Raw genomic sequence first — 17987 nt, forward strand, 5'->3', positions numbered from 1 at the left:
AGCATAAAAATATTAGCTATTCAATCTGCACAGAATGAAAAAAGTTTTTATACCAATTGCAAATTTCTGTCAATTCAAACTAGAGTAAGATTGGTTAGATTTACAAGGATAAACATACGGCCAAATGAACACACACAATACTTGACACTAACCAGGTTTCCATCCTACCTTTTTATGCACGTAAAGTCAGATAAATATTATAACAGGCCTAATGGAAACATGCTTTTATATGCAAATATTGATATAATAACCATCATATTGAAGGAAACGTGGAGTGACGCGATGACATGTGTGGTCTTTCCATTTTGATTTGTTGAGAAAGCATGCAGTTTATTAGGCTACAGATTAAATAAATTATGATTACTGCATTGTTGGGATTAGAGTTTACAAGAAAGGCATTTCACTGTACTTGTGCAGGTGACATTAAAACTTGATGAAATAAGTTAAGAACTTCACAGGGTGTTGAAAATGCAAGGTGATGAACTTGATGCTCCTTTCCAATAGAGGGTCTTATTCTGGTGACATGATGATCGATTCTTGGCTGCCGTTTATTTTTTATTTGTCAATCTCACTTTTTTGTCCATAATCATAACCAGGTATTCCCAAACTGGGGTATGCGCAATGGCATTGGGGGTACTCCAAATAAAATTGTGATTCACATAAAAAAATATAAATAAATAAATAATAATTCAAAATGTAGTGTCACCCATTTCTCATTATGGGGAATTGTGTGTTGATGGGTGAGTTTTTTTGTTGTTGTTGATTTAACCCATTTTTAATTCAGGACCATCAAAGAGGTGCAAATATGATGAGAACTACATTGATTTGGGTTTCACTTATATTTGGAGTAGTGCCTTTCCTCAGCCACAGTGTGTTATATGTGCAACGGTTCTCTCTCAACTCGGTGAAACCTTCACTCTTGCGCAGACATTTAGAAACAAAAAACATTGCAATTTGAAAAAAAATAGGCCACGGAAGTTTGAGAGAGAATAAAGATGACTTTCAAGTAGTAAGATATGTAGAAAAGCAACAGATACCATAAGAAGGGGCTAGAAGTGTCTTATATGGTGAGCTAGCGAGTGGCTAGGACAGGCAAGCACCATACTATTGTGGAGGACTTAATTCTTCCTGCTACCGCAGATATGGCTGGGACAATGCTGGGGGAAAAGGCCCAAAAACACTATACAGACAATGCCTTCCTCAAACAACACTTTCACAACGCATCAGTGACATGGCAGGAGATGTTTTGAAACAATTACTGCGTCACATACAAGCCAGTGAATTATATGCGTTACAACTGGATGAGTCAACAGACGTTGGAAACCAGGACAACAGGAGAGGATACTTTCAAAGTACTGGACAGCTTTGTGACATCAAATGGACTTTGGTGGTCAACATGTGTTGGTATCTGAACTGAGGGCACAAAAGCCATGACAGGGAGACTTTTTTATTTTACATTTATTTAACTAGGCAAGTCATTTAAGAACAAATTCTTATTTGCAATGACGGCCTAGGGACAGTGGGTTAACTGCCTCGTTCAGGGGCAGAACAACAGATTTTTAACTTGTCAGCTCGGGGATTCGATCTTGCAAACTTTTGGTTACTAGTCCAACGCTCTAACCACTAGGCTACCTGTCGCACATACATAGTGTGGTAACGCGCGTGCAAGCAGTTGCTCCCGACGCCACTTGGGTACGCTGCAGCATCCACGGAAAGGCTCTTGCTGACAAGGGATCTTCTCTCGCATGAATGATCTGAATCTAGGATTATAGGGACTCCATAACTATATTCAATGTGCTGGACAAAATTGAGGCTATGATTACGGAGTTGGAGCTCTTCTCTGTCTGCATTAACAAGGACAACACACAGGTCTTTCCATCATTGGAAGATTTGTTTGTTTGCAAATGAACTCAAGCTTACGGACAATGAGATACAGCGAAGCACAGGAGTAAGTTGGGTGCGCAATTACGCAGGTATTTTCCTGAAACAGATGACACAAACAACTGGATTCGTTATCCCTTTCAAGCCCTGCCTCCAGTCCACTTAACAATATCTCAACAAGAGAGCCTCATCGAAATTGCAACAAGCGGTTCTGTGAAAATGTTATTTAAATCAGATGCCACTGTCATATTTCTGAATTTGGCTGCGCTCAGAGTATCCTGCCTTGGCAAATGGCACTGTTAAGACACTGATGCCCTTTGCAACTACGTACCTATGGGAGAGTGGATTCTCGGCCCTCACTAGCATTAAAAACGAAATACAGGCACAGACTGTGTGTGGAAAAGGATTTAAGACAGACTCTCTCCAATACAACCTAAAATTGCAGAGTTATGTGCATCCTTTCAAGAACACCCTTCTCATTAAATTGTGATTAACTCACCACAGGTGTATTTCGATGTACAAATAAGGTTTAATATGGAAGATGGTTATTAGCAAAATGATTGATTATTATTTGTGCCCTGGTAAGAGCTATTTGTCACTTCCCACAAGCCGGGTTGTGACAAAAACACTCACTCATTCTTATGTTTAATAAATGGATCGTATAGTGTGTGTGTGTGGCAGGCTTACAATGATGGCAAAAAACATTTGAGTGCACGCTGACCCTGGTGCTAGAGGGGGTACGCAGCTGGAGGTTGAATGTTTGAAGGGGTACGGGACTATTAAAAGTTTGGGAACCACCGATTTAGGCTATACGTTGCTAAATACCAATACCAGAGTGGCCCCCCCTTCTATATAATGGAAGATTTTTGGTGAGAAAACCATCAGTAGAGTTGAAAATGCAATGGAAACCCATTTAACTTTTATTTATTTTATTTGGTACATGGAAACATCTCTGTTGGGAAAATGTGCATATTATGTTTATGCTGATGTTTTTTTTATATTCTCATGAAAATCTGTCGCCAATTGGATAAAAACCTAGAAAACCTTTTAAGTACAAAATGTATCTGGATTTTGATCAAACGAAAATACCACAAAACAAGATGACTAGAATCGAAAGCAAATAGTTTATTTTAAAATAAAAATGCAAAATTGGAAAGCATAGTTTTCCAATTTAGGAGATGCTGCAGGCCACTCGCCAAATAGTTTACTTACCAAGATTACTTAATATCTCAGAAAATCATAGCTTTTATTTTACCTTTATTTAACTAGGCAAGTCAGTTAAGAACAAATTCTTATTTTCAATTACGATTTGTACCTTGTCAGCTCGGGGGTTTGAACTTGCAACCTTCCGGTTACTAGTCCAACGCTCTAACCACTAGGCTACCCTGCCGCCCCAAACTACCCTGCCTCCCTAACGAATAGCTTCTTGATATCCATGCTGTAAATTCTATTCAAAATATCATACTGCAAACAAAAAGCTACTGGTAACTTGCAACACCTTCACCTAGATAAAGCAACATTGTCCTAAAACTGGGACCTTTGACCACAGAAGGCTGCACAATCTATAAACATTTGTACCAAGCAGACCTTTCATTTGTACTCTCACTGGTGTTGGGGGAACCATTTGAACATTTGTGATGATAACCCCTCTCCTTCATATAGTTGAGGTGAAAGGAAGTGTGAGCTTTGCTGGAAATTACTGTCCAAATGACAAACACTGAAACACCTTTATACTGGGGTTCCAGTGCAGCACTACAGATGTAGCCTGTTTAGATAAAGATGGGTATGGTAAGAGGACGCATACCCGTGTGAATCAGGCTGTGTCTCTCCAGGTGGTAACGCTGAATAAATCTCATGTCACATATGCCACAAGCATACGGCTTCTCCCCTAAATCGAAGAGTACCAATTTTAGTGAAAGGTCCCCACAGAGAACACCAAAAACGGTGAATGAAAATCTGACACTAGACAAGGAGGCCATCTCATATTCTTAAAAACACCAGTCACTTAATCCAAACTGGTGTTTCTGCTGGCCTTATGTATTTTCTAACTGTATTAGCCAGGCATTTTAAACATCTCCCTAACTGGTAATGGAGAACCTCCAGAAGTTAGCTGGCCATTGTGGTCTTGACACATACCTGTATGAATGAGGATGTGTCTCTTCAGGTGATATCCACTCCTAAATGCTCCATAACAATGATTGCAGATGAAGTTTTTCTGCACTTTAGATATTGGACAGTTACCATTCTCATCCACAACAACCACCTATGCAGGATAGGACAGAATAGAGGCCCGTCAAAAAAAATGGTATGCCTAACACCACACAGACAAAAACTCAGACTTCACTTTTGTAAAGAAGGAAATGTATGATTCATTGGTTTATTCAGTATGAGAAAAGCTAGTACTGTCCAACTAGTCCTGGTTAAAAAGGTAATACATTATTTCTAGCTCCTTATAAAAATAAAAAAAGTGAGAGGTGACCATTTTTATCCATTTAAATGACAAAGTACCCAAAACCTAGAGAAGGGTTAACCCCTCCCACCCCCATATGTTACTGCTCCCCCTCTCTCGCACAATAACAGTTGTTCCCCTCCCCCTCTTTCCTCTCCAGAGAACCCCATCTCCTCTCCACTCCTCCCCCCACACAAACAAAATATGTGCACTCAAAGGCACCAACTCAGCTAGAGACAAAAGTCAGTCTTATACACATAGAAGCACACAGAGAACCAAACGCCCACAGACATGCACACAAACACACTTTGTTTGTTTTTATAACACAATCCCTCGGAAACACAGAAAAAAGTCAATTTTGCTTTAAAAATTCAGAGGCACTGACCTTCCCTCCCCTCCCGTCTTGCTCTCTCACTTTACAGGGCGTTCCTGACTTCCTGTTCTTCTTTTTCAGCTGCATGTCTTCGTTGGCCCTCATTTCCTTCTCGTCCAGCAGGCGGGGGGTGTGGAAGTCACCCTCCTTCCGGATAAGCTGGGGTGCACAGACAAGAGGGAGAGAGGGCTTTGAGTCAGCCTGACTGGACTTTTTTTTTGATAGCCTGAAACATACAAATAGGAATTACCGTACAGAAATAAAACAAGAATATATTCCTTGCTTTCTAAATAAAATAAAACATGAAGGACAGGATTGTTAAGAATTCTTTATGGGATTATGCTGGGAAAAGAATAATAATAACAGTAAAAATAAAAAAAGCTTTGTCAAAAGACAGAAGGTAACCTCCCTTCATGCCTACTTTTCAATTGCTGTACATATCTGGCAGCCTCTTTAAATCATTACTGAAGACTATGATTTAGGTATATTAGCAGCCAACAGTAAGAAAGTGCTTGACCTACATAAATGCAAGTTACTGCTGAGACCTAGCCAATGCGAAATATGTCAATTTCTCATTTGTTGTTCTTTCAGCGAGTGACAATGACAAACAACAAAGTCCCCTCCTCCCCCTCTGCAGTGCCCCGGCGCCTCCTAACCAGGGGTGGACAGCTCATTCCAGATGGCAGGATCATGTGGCTCTGAGGACCGCGGTCAGGGCCATCCCTCTGGGGCGGTGGTCCATGTCCGAGCGGAGCCATCATCTTCTTTGGCGGACCGGCCATGGAGCTGGCCTGCATCAGGGCCATACTTGAGAGAACAGCCTCACAGCCAAGCAACCCTGCCTGGGAACAGAACCGAGCCGGAGTCAGGAAAATCCACTATCAGACATTTAGAAAATACATCTCATTTGTTGTTTTGTATTCCAACACCTTGGATTTGAAATAATACAATGACTATGAGGTTAAAGAGCAGACTGTCCACTTTATTTTAAGGGCATTTTCTTCTATATTAGAGTGAACCGTTTAGAAATTACAGCACTTTTTGTGCCGGGGACCATAAGTATTTGGGACAAATTCACTTGTGTATAAAGTAGTAAAAATTTTCATATTTGGTCCCAAAGTTAGACGCACAAATATAATACCCCCAAGACATGCTAACCTCCCACCATTACAATAACAGGGGAGGTTTTAATTTTTGGTGGGGGTATGATATATTGGGGGGTATGATATATTTGTGCATCTAACTTTCACTCATTATTCTGCGCTTCTTCAGGTCAATCTGTTATCATCTGTTATGATAACAGATGATATATACAAAAAGTGCTGTAATTTCTAACTGGTTGACCCGATATGGATGAAAATTAAAGCTGACAGTATGCACTTTAACCTCAGTCATTGAGTTGAAGTACAAAGCTAAAACAACATGTGTCACTGTTCCAATACGTTCAGAGCTCACTGTACAAATAGAACCAGTCTGGGTGTAGAGGAGCTAAACAAAGGAGAAAACAAAAACTCAAGACTTCCAGAGGCTGAGTTAGCTACACCAGAAACGGTATGAAACACAATAAAAGATATCAAATCTTTTTTCAAACACAGCACCTTTTATGACGACAACATCCTGAGTGACAAAAGATAAATGTAGCCTAATAGTAGGCATGTTGGTTGTAGAAATGTTATATTTTTTGTTGGAAAACAAACCCATTTCATATGATCGCGGACTGAGCTGCTGGGCAGATGTGACATTGCAGTGGGAACGGTGTATGTGAGGGCGGGGACGGGGGCAGGGACAAGGTCATCCAGGAATCCGTCAATCAGGATGGTCAGTCTGATGGGAGGCCACACCCACCTCACTCATCTAGCACTAAAACTGAAGAAGAGGACGATGTGGACAAAACATGAAAACGCATTCAATAATAATTTTAAAATAAAATAATTTAACGCTAAAACCCGCAGTGAATCAAATTGTAACTACTCCAAATCACACAACACCCAATTCTTACTCAAAAACAAGCATCCCCATAATAACTGCAGACAGTCCTTTGGTTAACTCCTTGTTTGCCTTTGTCACCAAAGGGGTATCCTACATTGCAAGCTAGATCTACTCAGGGTTTTCTAAAGCTAGCCAGCTTCAGTTAGCATCACATTCCATCTCAGGCTTCATCTGTATTACGACGGTGCATATCGCTCATCCGCCTTCCACTAACTCAAGCAGGCTTGTAACTGCGCATGCATGTAGCACTCGGCTTGTCGGACGCCAAAATCTTAAATGACACAATGCTGTAACATCAATCCATGGGCGAGTCAATGCCACAATTTCATATGTGCCGAAATCAAAATGAAAGAAAAGTTATCTTGCAAATTTAGCAGGCTATGGTGTGAAATAGGCTTTTAGAAGTGCTGTCTTTATTTTATTACTACTTATTGTTAAAATGGCGACTTGTGTGCTTATCAATGCACAACCACAAGCCCCCCTTTCCCCCCCACTCCTAATGACAAAATAATCAAGTCACACAAACAAGTTTCTGTGCGTGAAGTTTAAAATCCATTCTGTCATTACTAAATGTGTAATGTGACATTAACATAATTTTTTAACAAACATTTGGTTAATAAAATATTTTAAATCCTCAAATGAAGGGGATGACGACAATATTTGCAAGAGGGAGGGAATCTGATTTTATGGTCCTGAACTCGTGGCTCAGTCACTTCAGGAAGTGGAGTTAGCGTGCCCCGGAGCAGGTTAGTTCTGAAGGATTTGTTGCCATAGAAATGTACTTGGCTAAAAAGGTAAGCCACCTTCTTATGAAGCGTTATCCTGAGTTAAACTCAACAGTTGACCAAAGTTACCTCGCTAACTTCTCATAACTGCTTCGTAGGATAACCCTTTGGTCACTTGGCTATGAATTAAGATTTTGAAAGCACCGCTCAAGTGTCACACCAACACAACACATCTAGCTAGCTAATACCCAAAATGGGATTCTCAAGCAATTCTAATACAGAACAATAGCAATTGTGTACATAAACATAGCTAACGTTAGCTAGCTGTTGAACAGGTGTGACCACAATAAATATATAATACATTTGGTACAAAGAAATGACTGATACTGCAAGTATCAGCCCCCACATGATTTTAATCACTTCCTGACTGCACCCCTTTTGATTTGAACAAAACAATTCATACATGTTTATCCATGGTGGAAACAGAAGTCAGAAAGTTACTTTTTGCAACAGAATGCCAAAACATTGAGCGAGGTGCTCAAAGTCGACCGATTTTGCATACCCCACCATACCACGAGACGTCCATGTCTTCATCACTGAAAACAATTAACGGTTGATATCATTTCAAAGCTTACAAATCCGGGTTTTCAAAATAGTCTGATATCTTGAACAATTAAAAATAAATAAAGCTTTATTACATTTCTCATTTTCACAAATGTTGTAGCTTCGACCCTATTTGACATCATCTTAAGTGTTTGTATTGTGCCAGTCATTGGTTGAGACAGTATACTCTTGAATACAGGGTGGGTGTCAATGCAAACATAGAAATTAATTCCTAAACTGGACCATTCTCTTCAGACACCTGAAATTTAGCTGATACAGCATTGACATTTAAATTGTATTGAAACTATAAACTTCCAAGTAGTGCCAGAAAGATGGACGCCGCTCCACCCACTGTCAAATGTCAACTTGAATGGGTTTGTCTATTCTATTATCTATTTCTATGATTTCAATAGGTTTCCTATGAAAGATCGAAAAATTTAATTTATAACGGATATTCCCACTCAAGTCAACATTCTATGATGGGTGGACCTCCAACCATCTTTGTGGTAACATTTGAAAGTTGGAATGTCAACTTTATACACTTGAGTCAATCTATCAGCCCAAACATGACACTGGCCCACCCTGTATTCAAGAGTATACTGCGTCTCAACTAATGGCAGGCACAACAAACAACTCGGATTATGTCATATAGGATCTTAGCTACAACACACACTGAACAAAAACAAAAACATTTCAAACAAATTTTGTCACATTCACCGAATATTTCACCGTACAGTGAAATGCTTACTTACAAGCCCTTAACCAACAATGCAGGAGAGGTCGACCGATTAATCGGAATGGCCGATTAATTACGGCCTAGGAACGGTGGGTTAACTGCCTGGTTCAGGGGCAGAATGACAGATTTTCACCTTGTCAGCTCGGGGGATCCAATCGTGCAACCTTACAGTTAACTAGTCCACCTCTCTAACCACCTGCCTCATTGCACTCGACGAGGAGCCCGCCTGTTACGCGAATGCAGTAGAAGCCAAGGTAAGTTTCTAGCTAGCATTAAACGTATCTTATAAAAACCAATCAATCATAATCACTAGTTATAACACAAGGTTGATGATATTACTAGTTTATCTAGCGTGTCCTTCGTTGCATATAATCGATGCAACGCTGGGGGATGATTTAACAGAAGCACATTTGCGAAAAAAGCACAATCGTTGGAAGACTGTACCTAACCATAAACACCCATGCCTTTCTTAAAATCAATACACAGAAGTATATATTTTTAAACCTGCATATTTAGCTAAAAGAAATCCAGGTTAGCAGGCAATATTAACCAGATGAAATTGTTTCATTTCTCTTACGTTCATTGCACGCAGAGTCAGGGTATATGCAACAGTTTGGGCAGCCTGGTTCATTGAGAACTAATTTTCCAGAATTTTACATAATTATGACATAACATTGAAGGTTGTTCAAATGTAACAAGAATATTTAGACTTAGGGATGGCACCCGTTAGATAAAATACTGAACGGCTTCGTATTTCACTGAAATAATAAACTTTTCGTTTTCGAAATGGTAGTTTCCAGATTCGACCATATTAAGGACCAAAGGCTCGTATTTCTGTGTGTTATGTTATAATTAAGTCTATGCTTTGATAGAGCAGTCTGACTGAGCGATGGAAGGCAGCAGCAGGCTCGTAAGCATTCATTCAAACAGCACTTTCGTGCGTTTTGCCAGCAGCTCTTCGCAAGCACAGCGCAGTTTATGACTTCAAGCCTATCAGCCTAATGGCTGGTGTAACCGATGTGAAATGGCTAGCTAGTTAGCGGGGTGTGGGCTAAAAGCGTTTCAAAAGTCACTCGCGCTGAGACTTGGAGTAGTTATTCCCCTTGCTCTGCAAGGGCTGCGGCTTTTGTGGAGCGATGGGTAACGCTGCTTCGAGTGTGGCTGTTGTCGATGTGTTCCTGGTTCGAGCCCAGGTAGGGACGAGGAGAGGGACGGAAGCTATACTGTTACACTGGCAATACTATGGTGCCTTTAAGAACATCCAATAGTTAAAGGTATATGAAATACAAATGGTATAGAGAAATAGTCCTATAAATACTATATTAACTACAACCTAAACCTACAACCTACAACCTCTTACCCTGGAATATTGAAGTCTCATGTCAAAAGGAACCACCAACTTCCATATGTTCTCATGTTCTGAGCAAGGCACTCAAACGTTAGCTTTTTTTTTTTTTACATGGCACATATTGCACTTTTACTTTCTTCTCCAAGACTTTTGTTTTTGCATTATTTAAACCAAATTGAACATGTTTCATTTATTGGAGGCTAAATTGATTTCTATTGATGTATTATATTAAGTTAAAATAAGTGTTCATTCAGTATTATTGCAATTGTCATTTTTAAAAATAAATAACTTTTTTTTTTAAATTAAAAAACGTCTGATTAATCGGTATTGGCTTTTTTTGGTCCTCCAATAATCGGTATCGGCGTTGAAAAATCATAATCGGTCGACCTCTACAATGCAGTTAAGAAAAATAAGTGTTAAGTAAAAAATTGAAAATAAAAGTAACAAATAATTAAAGATCAACAGTAAAATAATAGCGAGGCTATATACACGGTAAAGAGGGGGTACCGGTACAGATCAGGACCCTCTCTAAAATTATCTGCTGAAATTGTTGCAACCCCTATTTCTAGTCTGTTCAACCTCTCATATCGTCTGAAATTCACAAAAATTGGAAAGCAGCCGAGGTCATCCCCCCTCTTCAAAGTGGAGACACTCTAGACCCAAACTGCTATAGACCTATATCTATCCTACCCTGCCTTTTGAAGGTTTTCGAAAGCCAAGTTAACAAACAAATTACTAACCATTTCGAATCCCACCGTACCTTCTCAGCTACGCAATCTGGTTTCAGAGCTGGTCATGGGCACACCTTAGCCACGCTCAAGGTCCTAAACAATATCATAACCGCCATCGATAAGAGACAATACTGTGCAGCCGTATTCTACCTGGCCAAGGCTTTCGACTCTGTCAATCACCACATTCTTATCGGCAGACTCAGCCGCCTTGGTTTCTCAAATGATTGCGTCGCCTGGTTCACCAACTACTTCTCTGATAGAGTTCAGTGTGTCAAATCGGGGTGCCACAGGGTTAAATTCACGGGCCCCCTCTTTTCTTTGTATACATCAATGATGTCGCTCTTGCTGCTGGTGATTCTCTGATCCACCTCTACACAGACAACACCATTCTGTATACTTCTGGCCCTTCTTTGGACACTGTGTTAACAACCCTCCAGGCAAGCTTCAATGCCATACAACTCTCCTTCCATGGCCTCAAACTGCTCTTAAATGCAAGTAAAACTAAATGCATGCTCTTCAACCGATCGCTGCCCGCACCTGTCCGCCCGTCTAGCATTACTACTCTGGCCGGTTCGGACTTAGAATATGTGGACAACTACAAATACCTAGGTGTCTGGTTAGACTGTAAACTCTCCTTCCAGACTCACATTAAGCATCTCCAATCCAAAATTAAATCTAGAATCAGCTTCCTATTTCTCAACAAAGCTTCCTTCACTCATGCTGCCAAACATACCCTCGTAAAACTGACCATCCTACCGATCCTCGACGATGTCATTTACAAAATAGCCTCCAACACTCTACTCAACAAATTGGATGCAGTCTATCACAGTGCCATCTGTTTTGTCACCAAAGCCCCTATACTACCCACAACTGCAACCTCTACGCACTTGTTGGCTGGCCCTTGCTTCATACTCGTCGCCAAACCCACTGGCTACAGGTCATCTACAAGTATTTGCTAAGTAAAGTCCTGCTCATCTCAGCTCACTGGTCACCATAGCAACACTCACCCGTAGCACACGCTCCAGCAGGTAAATCTCACTAGTCACCTCACTAGTCTTGGCCAGGTCACAGTTGTAAATGAGAACTTGTTCTCAACTAGCCTACCTGGTTAAATAAAGGTGAAATAAACCAAATCAACAGAGTCAATGTGCAGGGGCACCGGTTAGTCGAGGTAATTTGTACATGTAGGTGGAGCTAAAGTGACTATGCATAGATAATAAACAGAGTAGCAGCTGAGGAAAATGGGGGGGGGGGGGGGGGGGGGGGGGGCAATGGCAATACCTTTTTTGCACTATTGGTTAGTAAGTAAGCATTTCACTGTAAGGCTGCACCTGTTGTATTTGGCGCATGTGACAAATAAACTTTGATTTGAATGCAAATAGTCTGGATATCCATTTGATTATCTGTTCAGAAATCTTATAGCTTGGAGGTAGAAGCAGTTAAGAAGCCTTTTGGACCTAGACTTAGCGCTCCGGTACCGCTTGCCGTTCGATAGCAAAGAGAACAGTCTATGACTTGGGTGGCTGGAATCTGACCATTTTTAGGGATTTCCTCTGACACCGCCTGGTATAGAGGTCCTGGATGGTAGGAAGCTTGGCCCCGGTGATGTACTGGGCCGTAAAGTGTTGGCCCCATGTTTCATGGGCTGATACAAATGAAAATCCTAGAAATGTTCCATATGCGCAAAAATCTTATTTCTCTCAAATTGTGTGCACGAATGTTTTTATATCCCTGTTAGTGAGAATTTCTTCCATTTGCCTAGATAATCCATCCACCTGGCAGGTATGGCATATCAATAAGCTAATTAAACAGCATGATCATTACAGAGGTGCACCTTGTGCTGGTAACAATAAAAGGCTACTCTATAATGTGCAGATCTGTCACACAACACAAGGCCACAGATGTCAAGTTTTAAGGAAGCGTGGAATTGGTGTGTGACTGCAGGAATGTGCACCAGAGAAGTTGCCAGAGAATGGAATGTTCATTTCTCTACCATAAGCTGCCTCCAACAGAGAATTTAGCAACCAGACTCACAACCGCAGACCACGTCAGCCCAGGACCTCCACATCCGGCTTCTTCACCTGCGGGATCATCTGAGGGGGGGGGGGTATTTCTGTCTGTAATAAAGCCCTAAAAACTCTTTCTGATAGACTGGGCCTTTCTCCCCAGTGGGTGTTACCACATTCTAAGAGCCACCCATGGTGGCACCCCTGCCCAGTCATGTGAAAACCATAGATTATAGCCCAATGAATTAATTTCAATTGACATCATTCCTTATATTAACTGTAACTCAGTAAAAAAAAAAATAATAATAATGTTGCATTTAGATTTTAGTTCAGTATATAGGGACACGTAAAAAAACATAACGGTATAGCTTAAAATGTCAAATTTATTAGACAACAAAAGTTTGACAACCCTGTTTGTAAGCTTTCAAATTATTTCAATCTCAACCGTTTCAGTGATTAAGACATGGGTTTCGTTGTAGGGTGGGACATGCAAAATGAGTTAATGTTAAAGGCCAATTGCTGTCAAAAACTAGATTTGTCTGCATTTTAAATAGAAGGGTTGGTTGTTTAGCAACAAAACCAACAGGTGGGGCAAAACAGACAGTCATAGACTTTTGACAACATGTAAACTATATTTGGTCTCCAAATGTTCATTGAAAACCAACACATTTGCACAGTGAGCACTCATCTCAAATATATTGTACAGTTGTTGGGTTAGTTAGCGAATTTGTCATATTAGCATAGACATCAGTCAAAACGCCTCAAAGCATGGTACCATTAAGGCCTGAGGGGTGTGGTATATGGCCAATATACCACACCTAAGTGCTGTTCTGAAGCGCAACACAGAGTTCCTGGATACAGCCCTTAGCCGTGGTATATTGGCCATTTACCACAACACCCCGAGATGCCTTATTGCTATTATAAACTGGTTACCAACGTAATTTGAGCAGTAAAAATAAATTATTTGATTTACCACGGCTATCAGCCAACAGTCATTCAGGTCTCGAACCACCTAGTTTATGAATAAACAGTTATTTTAACTGCGCTTAATATACTGGTAAACAGTTTATAATAGCAATAAAGCATCTTGGGGATTTTGGCCGTGCTGCTTAAATATTCAATGAGCTGAATCGAGCCACCTACGATTCCCCACAAGGCAGCTTCTTGTCGTTGTTGCTAGCTATCTGACCATCTAAAATCATAACGCACGCCTACCCGGGAACGTCATTGTCGTCACGTTGTCGGCCAACCCGTAGATACATTTCCAAACTATGAGGTTGGAATAATACTGTGAAGATGACAATTCTGCCCTTTAAGTACAATAGCTGCTTAAAACGATTGCCTGAAATTTCGGTTGGTTGGAGTTTTGGCCTGTTAAAATGAGATCATAGACCAATAAGAGAGTTCCAACCCTCTCTGCCAATAACAGCTAGTTTTCCCCTCCCTACTCAGAGCACTCCCAGACAATCCTAGCAAATGTATTACTTTAGAAATTGCTCTTTGCTAAGAAGCTATTTTTCTTTTTGGACATTTTATTTGAAAACAATCACAGTAAGGTACTTAATCGTTACCCCCAAAATATTTGATATTGACAAAAACGAATGCATTGGATATTTAAGCACCGCCATCTCCTGAATCGTTTGTCATTCAGGGTCATTAAGTCACTTTCTGACCACTTATATATACACCATGGGCAAATATATGGAAAGTTTTGTTCAAATCAAAAGGGGTGCAGTCAGAAAGTGATTTTAATCATATGGAACGACCCCATAGCCTCATAATTGAAAAACATTTTACCAATGGCACCCATAGCCGGCAAGCTAATGATCCAAGAAAAACCTCAACTATATTTTCCCAACACTACATAAATATTTGTAATTTCGCAGGTGCTCTACCAGAACCACTGCATCAGCAACCTCTTGATACACTAGCAGCTGATTATCATAACAGATTATTACAAATAGTAAAGTTAGCTGGCTATTTTCCCTGGCTGCACTGCAGCTAGATAACGTTAACGGGGCAAGGTTATTGACCAAGTAGTGTGAAAAACATGCTAGTTATCTGTCACGGTAGAAATACTACTTGATGTAATATTTAATTGACTGACCCAAAAAATGAAAGTATTTCCTCATAACTCACGGAAACAAAACAGAGCGAATACGAGCTAGCTGTTTCGGGCTAACATAACGGCGTTACCGTTGGCCTCCACGCACATCAAATCGTACAAACTTGAGTTGCCATCTAAACATCGAAATTAGATATCGCTAATCCGGATCCGGATAAATACAGCTAGTTAGACAAAATAACAGTTCGAGGATTGCTATCAAACGAGGCACAAGACTGAGCAGTTACAGCAAGATTTCGCGATAAATAGGGAATGGTCGATGCGTACTGTAGTTAGCGAACGTTCTCCCCCTCCCCTGTTGTCTACGCTAACTCAAGTCGTGTCACTTATTTTTTTGCTTAGAGGCGGAGGCCGAATTTCGCAAATATCGTCTGATACACGACTAAACATACACAACATTGGTGATATTCAAACGTTGTTTTTTGTTATTTACCTTTAATTTTACTCGTCTGTCGTGGCTCGTCACCCGAGTTCCAATTTCTTTCAGTTTACAAACACAGGAAACACCACCGGATGTGCTCCCTGAGGAGAATCCTGCTATGCGATTGGAGAAAATGGGTATACACGTCTGCCATGTTGGTGAATGTGAAAACGTTACTCCATTTTAGTTGATATCAATTAGCTGTCTCAACTACAGATAATTTCAGTTTAGAAGGGGATTATTTTTGCCTCAACATTGCCTGGATTCATGCACGTTGATTTTCTTCCACAAAAACATGATTTTCAGCCTTTGCCCTTCCCAAAAACATCATCATAGCTTAGGCTATGCTAAAACATTGGAGTTCCAATAGGATGTGTGAATCAAAGCATGTAATTTCCAATTTTGTAACCGATAACTACAATAATATATGCCCTTTAGTAGACACTTTTGTCCAAGGTGACCACAATCATGTGTGCATACATTTACACAGGGGTTGTCCAGGGAATCAAACACACTACCTGTCATTGAAAGCGCCTACCAACTGAGCTACAAAGGATGACAAAAGCATTGGCTTTAGAATGTTACCATTTTCTTTGACCAATGCATAGCCTAGGGGAGAGTGTGGTAAATTTAGCAATTTTTTTACATTCAGCATCACTGAACAGTACTCTAGTATTATTTCTAACAAAGGCATCTATATATGTTTCAGGATGTTGTGTATCCCTAGAAATAATCAGAATTCATGTAAACATAACAGTTTTGAAAACAGCTTGTCCAAAAAACACTTGTCTCTTGGCAGAACTTACCCCAGTTATGGGCTAAATTGAGTCACAGGACATGGTATATTAAGTCGCATACACATTTCTGTTATGAATGAAATATTATATTATATTTCATTTGCACACACTGTATATAGACTTTTTCTATTGTATTATTGACTGTATGTTTGTCTATTCCATGTGTAACTCTTTGTTGTTGTTTGTGTCGTACTGCTTTGCTTTATCTTGGCCAGGTCGCAGTTGTAAATGAGAACTTGTTCTCATCTAGCCTACCTGGTTAAATAAAGGTGAAATAAAAAAATGTAATAAAAAATTACCACTACCTTTTTAAAACCATGTCTATCTTTATTTCCCCAACACAGTTCACTTACCCTTACCTTATTCCCATTGGCTCAATTTACCTACCAGTGTTTTTTACCTAACTTGCTTACCACTTTTTCCATGTGGTTTCTTCCTTCACAGACTCCATGAAATTATTACCTCTTCCTAAATATTTGGTCAAATGATACCTTTTGTGTAGGCTATGGTTTCCTATAAAAAAGGGTCGCTCAATTTACCCCTTTGGCTCAACTTTCCCCACTCCTCCCAACTCCAGTTTGTAGGTGCACTGTGCAAGAGTGAGCTACAAGTTGGCAGCCCACAGAGCTAAAGCCTACGCATCAGCCTACGCATCAGATCAGATCATGGAGCTAACGTAAGTTTTCAGGTCTCAGGCAATGTTATTCATCATACAGTATATAGTTCACCAAACTAACTCCTCCAGGTCTAGTTATTTAGAAAAACATTAGACAACTTCAATCTCCAATAAGTCTGTGTAAGCCTGTGTAGGCCTAACCCTATTTGTCAGTAGCTAGGTTTCCATCCATTTGGCGATGGACATCATGTGAATATTCTTGAATCCACATTAAATAAAATAGTCACATTTTCCCACCAGTGGTAGGCCTATGTTTCCATCAAATGGACTTATTGCAGTTAAAAATCAGTGCATGATACGCACTGTCAAACAGAAGCGAAGCATCGATCATCAGAATAAGACCCTCAATATTTATTGGAAAGCAACATTAAGCTCATCACCGTGCACTTTCACCACCCTGTGAAGTTCTTCATCATAACTTATTCAATCTGTAGCTTAATAACTGCATAGTTTCCCGAGTCATAGTGGGAGGACCACACACCATCTCATCGCATGACTCCAAATTTGCTTCGATATGGTTATTATATCAATATTTGAGCATAAAGGCATTTCCAACGCCATTTCCCAGATAATTAATTTTACCTACACAAAATTATCCCACCATGTTGAAGTTGAACAAACAAATTAGAGTAATATGGGGTGAGACGCCCCCCCACCCCCACCCACAAGATGGTGTCATAATTATATAATCCAATGAAGTTACATCCATTCTTTTATTTTTAATATACATGCAGGGAAGCCTTAAGACAAATCATCCACTTGTCTAGAGAGAAACATTTAGATTGTTTTTGGGTAAAGTAGTAATATGTTAGGTTAGTATGTTGGGGCAAGATTTTCACGGGGGCATCTCACTCCTTTATGGTTGATCATTTGTTTCTATCTGTAATTCAGGTACTGGCTAGCCCAGTTAGCAAACTATAAACCTCACCAGCAGAAAGTCTGAGGTGAAATAAATGTTAGTTAGTATAAGCTAATGTCTGCTAGCATAGCTAGCTAACCCCCAGTTAGCAGGGTTAGAATTAGCGTTAGAGGTCAGAGTTAAAATAGGGGCTAGGGTTAGGATTAGAATAAAAGTTAGGGTCAGAATAGTGGTTAGGATTAGAATATGAGTTAGGTTAGGGTCAGAA

General features: G+C 40.1%; 1 protein-coding gene across 50 annotated transcripts in view; it reads right to left on the reverse strand.

Annotated features, from left to right (window-relative positions):
* LOC110528212 (uncharacterized) overlaps positions 1 to 15595 on the reverse strand; it is a 40142-nt gene extending 24547 nt beyond the window's left edge. For 14 of the 50 annotated variants that reach the window (XM_090241438.1, XM_090241474.1, XM_090241454.1 and 11 more), the window contains exons 1-5: positions 15400 to 15513; positions 6401 to 6569; positions 5360 to 5545; positions 4716 to 4862; positions 4018 to 4144 (exon numbers count right to left, since the gene is read on the reverse strand). In XM_090241438.1, the coding sequence (XP_090097564.1) occupies positions 4018 to 4144; positions 4716 to 4862; positions 5360 to 5545; positions 6401 to 6445 (505 nt within the window). In that variant the 5' untranslated portion in view covers positions 6446 to 6569; positions 15400 to 15513. Of the gene's footprint in view, positions 1 to 3685; positions 3770 to 4017; positions 4145 to 4715; positions 4863 to 5359; positions 5546 to 6400; positions 6570 to 15399 lie in introns of all 50 variants that reach the window. The other 36 variants (XM_090241482.1, XM_090241476.1, XM_090241473.1 and 33 more) reach the window with 4 other exon arrangements.
* Positions 15596 to 17987: the final 2392 nt, after the last annotated feature.

Source organism: Oncorhynchus mykiss, chromosome 7, assembly GCF_057628025.1.
Source record: "Oncorhynchus mykiss isolate SJ-2025 chromosome 7, ASM5762802v1, whole genome shotgun sequence".
Classification (NCBI taxonomy): Eukaryota; Metazoa; Chordata; class Actinopteri; order Salmoniformes; family Salmonidae; genus Oncorhynchus; species Oncorhynchus mykiss.